Source organism: Gekko japonicus, unplaced genomic scaffold (genome assembly GCF_001447785.1).
Source record: "Gekko japonicus isolate JY-2015 unplaced genomic scaffold, Gekko_japonicus_V1.1 scaffold615, whole genome shotgun sequence".
Classification (NCBI taxonomy): Eukaryota; Metazoa; Chordata; class Lepidosauria; order Squamata; family Gekkonidae; genus Gekko; species Gekko japonicus.
In genome coordinates, this window is record NW_015161969.1 from 414,335 (window position 1) to 422,408 (window position 8,074).

At 41.5% G+C, this 8,074-nt stretch overlaps 1 protein-coding gene across 1 annotated transcript in view; it reads left to right on the plus strand.

Moving 5' to 3' along the window:
- The window catches only part of SAR1B (secretion associated, Ras related GTPase 1B), a 38,905-nt gene that overhangs the window by 27,981 nt on the left and 2,850 nt on the right, over window positions 1-8,074 (plus strand). Inside the window, exons 4-6 of the mRNA XM_015429654.1 lie at window positions 1,348-1,413; window positions 3,934-4,037; window positions 6,469-6,600. Of these exons, the coding sequence (XP_015285140.1) occupies window positions 1,348-1,413; window positions 3,934-4,037; window positions 6,469-6,600 (302 nt within the window). The remainder of the gene's footprint in view (window positions 1-1,347; window positions 1,414-3,933; window positions 4,038-6,468; window positions 6,601-8,074) is intronic.

Sequence of the window (8,074 nt, forward strand, 5' to 3'; positions counted from 1 at the left end):
CATGAGCATAGAGGGGGTGGGCTAAGTTGAAAACGTTTGAGAAACACTGAAGTACAAGGGGCGGCTAGGAGTGCCCATGAATCAACACCCCTTTTGTTAAGGACTGTTTCCTGCTACCTGACCAAGGTAGTCTCCTATAAATAGTTTATTTGCTGTTGCAGCTTATAAAATTCAACACATTGACCAGTCACTTCTACTGGAGATCACCAGATTTGACTGTTTTAAACTAGCAGGTAGACTTTTCTTGCTCTCCTCCATTTTTATGTCTAATGAGTTTTATGTGCAATTACCTTAAACGGACCTGTCCTAATCAAGGAAAGACACTGTGGTTAGATGGCAAGGTTTGCATTCTGATCTGTCTAAATGTAGGGTGCTGACAGTAAATCAGACTACTGGTCTATCTAGGACTGTGTCGTCTGCTGTAACTAGGAGCAACTCTTCAAGGTCTTGGGGTGAGATCCTTCCCAGTACTTCCGCCTTCTGTAACTGGCGTTAATTCAGTTTTTCAGTGGAAGGGTAGAATTCTGTGTTTCCTGAAATGCTGCTCCTAGTTGACCCTTGGGAACAGCTTGGGGAATGGAGTGGTGGTCTGCAGTGGGAAGGGGAAACCAGCTAAAATCTCCCTCTCTCCATTTGTGGAAAACAGCCTGTGGATTCAGCCCTACGTTTAGCTCCTGTGATTTCTCCTATCATCTAAACAGATGATTAAATTCAGGGCATAGTCGTTTACTATGATGATAGGCTTCTTTGATTTTTCACATCTTCTGCTGTTAGGGAAGCAATTTCTGCACATTTTAAGGGTAATTTCCACAGGCGACATTGTCTAGCTTGTTAAGTTCTCCTTGGGTATGACCAGAGCATATGCAATTATGTCACATAGAAAATATCAGCATGTGGCAATTGGCTCACACGATGCTGCTCACTGTGCAGATTGCTATATGTAAGTGCTAAGCCATTAGCTTCCCATTGCATCTGTTTAACTTCCTGGATAAATGTAGTTGATGTCCCGGGAGCTAAACATGCACAACTGTCTGGATTACATGCTGTAAGCATTCAAAAAGTCCCCCGATGCTTATAGCAGAATAACCTGGTTTAAGCTGTTTACCTGAATGGGTCTTCAGTATAGATTTCATTGACAGCTAGAAAATTTTCTTCTGAGTTAAAAGTTTAGGTCTAGGGCATTAATTGGTTTGGTTCCAATGACTGTGGTTTAATTTCATCATTTTGCCCTGGTTTGATGGTTTACTAACAATTTGCCAGGGTGATAGATATCTACACTCAAAAACATGTGAGAATGCTAGCTGTACTATATGTTTTAATAAAACAAATCTAATTTTGTGCCTGCAGCCTCAGAAGAGCTGACAATCGCTGGTATGACTTTCACTACTTTTGATCTAGGTGGACATGCCCAAGGTAAGTGATGTCAATGCATTGTAGGATTATTTTCCCCGATAAGATTTGGGTAAAACTAGCCTTTCCTTGCTGTGTACAAGGGGTCATTATATGGAAGCCCTACTAACCCTATATTAGGGATATATGTTTCACATGCTGGAAACCTTTCTACTCTGATAGTCATCGCTTGCATAGAAATACAAATTTCTCTGCTGCTTGTTTTTGTATGAACTGTATCATAATCTGAAGTGTGGGCTACGAGATTGGGTTAAAGGGTTGAAGGCAATTTAAATATGTCACCTTAAGTCAGGGGTCCACAACTATTTTGAGCTTGTGGGTATCTGTGGAACTCTGACACAGCATGGTGAGCACAGCCACAAAATGGCTGCCACAGGATGCAGAGGCAGACACAGAATAGCTGCTGCAACTTACCTTCAGTCACACAATGAAGATCCTCGTGCTGTGGTGGTGGCTTTTTAAAAATCAGCACTGCCAGTCACATTAAATATTGAAGTCAGAAGTCTTGCTGGGCTAGGGTTGCCAGGTCAACTTACCTGGCCAGCGGGGGTCTCCCAATGTCCTTCCAAGAGACCAGAAGTGATGTTTGGTATTTTCCGGCCTATTTCCGGTTTCAGGCCTACTTCCGGTCTGGGGTGACACTCTAGTTTTGGGGTAAAACTCTATGGTAAATTCAGCTTCAAACCATAGAGTTTTGCCCAAAAACCAGAGCATCACCCGAAACTGTAAGCGGGCCCAAAACCGTCAATTGGGGCTGGATTTTTCCCCACCAGCCAGCTGGCTGGCAGCAGGTAAGAGCCTGCGAAAGCAGGGGTTCCTCCCACTCCCACTGGGGGGCTGGCAACCCTAAGCTGGCCAAAGCCCACCTAGCCTCCCCGCTTTCTAAAAAGGCTTGGTGGGTGCCAGGAAAAGTATTGGCTGGTGCCATGGTGCCCATGGGCACCACACTGGGGACTCCAGACTTAAGTGATATTTATCCCCCCCCCAAAAAAATGCAACACTTTATTTTCACAATGACCATATTGTACATATTTTGTACCCTTGTGTTGTTCTCTAATAGTGCAGTCCTAAGGAGAGCCAGTTTGGTGTAGTGGTTAAGAGCGCAGACTCTAAATTGGGAGAAATGGGTTTGATTCCCCACTCCTCCACTTGCACCTGCTGATGTGACCTTGGGTCAGTCATAAATTATTTCAGAGGTATCCTCTCAAGGGCAGTTCTCAAGAGAGTTCTCTTAGCCCCACCTACCTCACAGGGTATCTGTTGTGGGTAGGGGAAGGGAAAGATGAGACTCCTTTGGGTAGTGAAGGGTGGGGTACAAATCCAATCTCCTCGTCCTCCTCCTCCTCCTCCTCCTCCTCCCCCTGCTTCTAAGCCCATTGACTTCAATAGACTTAGAAGGATGTAATTGTGTTTAGGATTGCATTGTAGTTCTTTAGAGAGAGTAAAATTCCACATCTTCATTTGTTATTAACTGTTTTTAAGATTAAAGTGTAAATGCAAGGAAAGTTAATAAGCTGAGCATGTGTATAGATTGCAGTTAATGCATATATATGGGTTTACTGTGCTGTTTAACTTCACTAGGTTGAAGTGATCACTATTCTTTGCAAAAAAAAATCAGCTTGCATGGAAGAAATTTGGTGAATCAAAGATGATGTTTCCTAAGATGTACGAAATGCAGTGTTACTGCCTTAGGAGTGGTTCAGCTTTCTAGAGCAAGTGTACTATAAAATTAAATTAAACCTCTATGGCTCAGTTCGTACATGACATGACATGAAACCATGGTTTATTCTAAACTTTATATTTAGTTTAATCTAGGTTAGTTTATAAAATCAGGATTTGGCTTACAGGCGATCATTCAAATCTTTGTTTGCCTCAACAAATGCCTATTTCATTGCCTTCATTCTTTCACCTGCAAAGACCCAGCTGATATTCCAGCCTGCATTGCAATGAAGGTGGTGCAAGGAAGAAAGTCAGGATTAAGCCAGCGGGCCCATGTTCATACATCATGCCATACCATAGTTGAAATGACCTGTGGTTAATAAGCTTCTGGTTTTAGATCCTGGATTGACATATCGTAACTAATCATAATTAGAAGAGTGGCACACATTTGGATGACCATGCTATAGTTCCTTTAACTGAAAACAGCAACATAGTTTTGTGTTATGTGTGCTGAGACACTGTTTTTTAAGTCCATCCCTACATTTAGTAATTGTTTTTGTGTACTTTTAAAGAGTTGTAAGCTGTTTGCCCATTAATCAAATATAACACAACACTTAGAAATTATTTTGTGGATATTAAGATTTTATTCGCACAGTAAAAATAATACAGCTATTGATTTTAGGCCCAGTCCTATGAGCTCTCAAACAATAGAAAATGGGCTTTAGAAAAAGTGATGTAAAAAGGGCACACAAAGCTCTGTTGAAAGTTTCTGCTGCTGAATGAGATGCCATTAGCAACTGGAAATAAGATCCCGAAAGTAAAGGAATTTTGTCTTCGAGTTCATTTATGACTCTCTTTTCTTAGCTCGCAGAGTTTGGAAAAACTACTTGCCTGCCATCAATGGTATTGTCTTTCTGGTGGACTGTGCAGATCATGAAAGATTGGCTGAATCTAAGCAGGAACTTGATGTAAGTGTATAATGTATTTGATTTAATACACTTGCAGTATGCCCGTGATCAAAGTAGAGTGATCATTATTGTACTGCAGGGACCCTTGATGTGGCAGAGTTGGGGTAATGCATCTGTGTGCATATAAAGCATTGTGCTCCCACCTGTCTTGTACTTTTTCCCAGTCCTTGTCACTAGCAGATAGATAACCTTTGTCACTGACTAGGGATCCTAGGTTTTTCCCTCACTACAGCTGTGGCCTCGATCTGCCAGATACCAAAGTTTTCTTAAGAGAAGGCAGTGATTCCTGTCAATTTCCTTCTCCCACTCCAGCCCCCACTTTGTTTCCCACTTTGGGGGGGAGTTCAGTGGGCTGCAGCCAGGGTTGTTAATTGGCAGAAATTGCCACCACTGCCCTTAAGACCTTGTCAGTGTTCTATAATGCTATTGGCCATGCTACTTTTTACACTTTAGGGTGAAGTGCAGTAGTAGATGGGGACTTTGGAGTGTGTTTTTGTTGTTTTTTAAATATGTGAGCTACTTCCAACCCTGTCTTCTAGACTAGAGAATCTGTCATATCTTAACTGAGCAAACTTCCCATGGACTGGATTTTTGAGGCACAAGATCCTTTATCATTTGAGTTATCCCATACTTCAGACAGACATCAGATCTTGGAAACTAAGCAGGGTCAGTCTGTAGCTCTTTAGGGTGAAGTGCAGTAGTAGATGGGGACTTTGGAGTGTGTTTTTGTTGTTTTTTAAATCTGTGAGCTACTTCCAACCCTGTCTCCTAGACTAGAGAATCTGTCATATCTTAATTGAGCAAACTTCCAATGGACTGGATTTTTGAGGCACAAGCTCCTTTATCATTTGAGTTATCCCATACTTCAGACAGACATCAGATCTTGGAAACTAAGCAGGGTCAGCCCTGGCTAGTATTTGGATGGGTGACCTCCAAGGAATACTAGGGTTGTGATGCAGAGGCAGGCAATGGCAAAACCACCTCTGAATGTCTCTTGCCTTGAAAACCCCACTGGGGTTGCCATAAGTCAGCTGTGACTTGATGGCAAAAAAAAAAATTGGCAAGATAGGTGTAGCCTTGTGTTGTGTGAAGGATGAAAGTCAAAGAGAATTCATGCATGTTCTCAGACTTCTGTGCTTGTTGCTGGTAGAGTATAAGTTAGGATGTGGGGGTGATCTGTTCCTTTCCTACACGCAGCCAACGGTTCTTCCACCTGTTCTGTGTATGTACCAGTGGTACCCCTTGAAATACAGACAAAAGTAAAACATTGTGAAAAACAACAGACGATATTGCCTATAAAATAAATCCATAAATCATCCTGCTTTGCAATGTGTTTAAAAGAAAAGGAAAGACCATAGAGACTTAGTACACAATTACAGTGGGATTAATGTTGGCCAAAAAGTTAGGAGGAATAAGGATGCTCCAGCAATAGTGGACTGGAGTAGGAGAGCTTGGGGGTTGTCAATGATGAATGGATTTACTTAATTTTAAATCTCTATGGGAAGGGAAGGAGCTGCGGTGGCTCAAGTGGTTAAGACGCTGAACTGCAGGCTGGGGAAGACCACCACAACAGTATCTTGTATAAGAAAAGTACTATCCCTTTGACAACTGTTGGCATGAAAATAGGGTCCCAGCAAAACACTAGGCAGCAACTCTTCACATTGCTGCAGTGTGGTTCGAAGCTCATATTTGAGACTGGTTTGTATTTATTTATTTAGAAAATGTGTGTACTGCCTCTCCAGATCTGCTTGAGCCAGCTCACAAGTAAAATAGTAAAACAACGGCAACCAACACAATAAAAATAAGCCAATATAACAATAAAAACCGTTAGGGGCAGACTATAAAACAATTTTAAAAAGACTGACCCCTATAGTTAAAAGCTTGGGTAAAAAGAAATGTTTTAGTTTGGCATCTAAATGAAAGTATAATAGGCAACAGGAAAGCCTCAAGAGGGGGAAGGGTATGCCAAAGGTGCCACCATTGAAAAAGCCCTGTGCAGATGATGGCACAGAGAGCAGAGCTTGAGAAAAGATTTTTTGTTTGTCTTTTAACTGTGTTTTTCTGTTCTCCAGACTAGGAGGTCTTTCATAGTTATTCAGATCTATAGATGGTTCATTTGTTCATTGGGAAGAAAAAAGTTAAAACTTTTGAGACCTCTAACAATGTTTAAAATGTGTGTTCAGCTGTCAGAACACTAGATCTGCTTGATGTGGATGGAAGTGTTTGCATGTGATCCATTAATGCTAAAATGCAAATATTTAATTATCATTGAATCCAAAGTATAATTGTATATGTATCTTTCTGTTCATATGCCAGACGCTTTCTTTGCTGTTTCTGCCGAGGACTTCTTTCTATTGCTTTACATTTTGGTAACATTTGTCTGATGTTCTATGTAGCTGTACAAAACCTGAAATTAGTTTCTTCTTCACAGGCACTAATGACAGATGAAACTGTTGCTAATGTGCCTATTCTTATTCTTGGAAACAAGATTGACCGGCCAGAAGCCATCAGTGAAGAGAGGTTACGAGAGATGTTTGGTTTGTACGGCCAGACAACAGGAAAGGTACTAATATTTCCCCATTTCACAGTAAAATGTGTAGGTTGGTATTTTCTTCCTCACTGCAGTTTTCCTGAGAACTTCTTTGCTTCTAGATTTACATATAGCTCAGTAGCAGGTCCATAGTTATGTGGTGCGTGTGTGCCCACGCCATTTAACCTGCCTCGTAGTTCAGAAGGCCACTATTGATGTTTCATAGATTCTTTTTAAAATAAGAAAGGTAAGGAAACTAAGGTTTGTAGCAGAACTGAGGTGCCTTTCCTGCTCTTTTGCTTCTCTAAGCTTCGGAGAAGTGCTGGTTTAACAGAACACCAAATTTTAGAATATTCACCTGGTTAGAAATCAGAATATACTGCTGTGGGAATCTGAATTGTTATCCTGTGAAAATGTTAATGCCCATAGCAGTAAAATCAGTACTTCAGATGTAAAACCTGGTTGATCTGAATTTTTCTAATTAAATATAACCTTGGTTGTCCCTTGTAAAACAAGTATAGATGCGGGTCTCACAAGCTTTCCCTAAGCTTGTGAAATGGACATAAAGTTTCCTTTTATTAGTGCTTGGTTGTATATTAAATCAAAAAAGGGTGATGCTGGCTTTTGTCACTTAATATGTGGGCATCTATAGTCATTAATAAAGAGCAACGCTGTAGATAGAAAACAACTGTGGTCATCTGTCTGTGCACTTTTATCCTTCCCTGACTCCAAGGAACACAGGCATACATGATTCCTCTCCATACTTTGTTTAATCCCCACACTGACCCTATGAGGTAGGTCAGACTAAGTGGTAGGAGTTGGCTCACAGTCACTCAGTGAGCTTCATGGCAAAGTAGATATTTGAACTTCAGCCTTTGTAGTCCTAGTATGACCACAAAAGTGAAAGCTAGTAGAAGTTAAGTCTGGACAGGATAGCCAAAGAATTGCATATTAACATAAATCGCTGTGTAGAGGAAAGCATTAAATCTGTGTCATACATTCTCCCCCCATGGAAAATTAGGTGGAGATTCATCCATAATTTTGCTTTTATAAACAGTCTTGGTTTTTTGGTCATAGATGACGTAAAAGTGAGGTGCTGTCATTTGGATTGCATTTCCCAAGCATGCATACTTGGAAGTAATTTATTTTGGATGAGGCTATGAGAATGAGAAGTCTGAACCATTAACCCTTACTTACATATATGGTACCTTGCAACACTCATGATCTCAACAAAAAAGAGTATTTTTTAAATATACAGAAGTTATTTCTGTTCTCGGTTTAGCAAATAGTAGCTTACAAGAGGCGGGACCTGCAATACTCGCAGGGGGGGAGTATTCCCCCAGCGCCTGGCCTGCAGAAGCGGCAGCAGGTGAGCCCAGCCTTCTCCCTCCCCCCTCCCCCCTCAGTGATGGCGGGGAGGCCGGCCCGCCAACCTTTCTCCATCACCTCGCCCTCCCCTTACTTGTCAAGAAGGAGGAAGCCGCCGCAGGTAAGCCTTCTTCCCCAT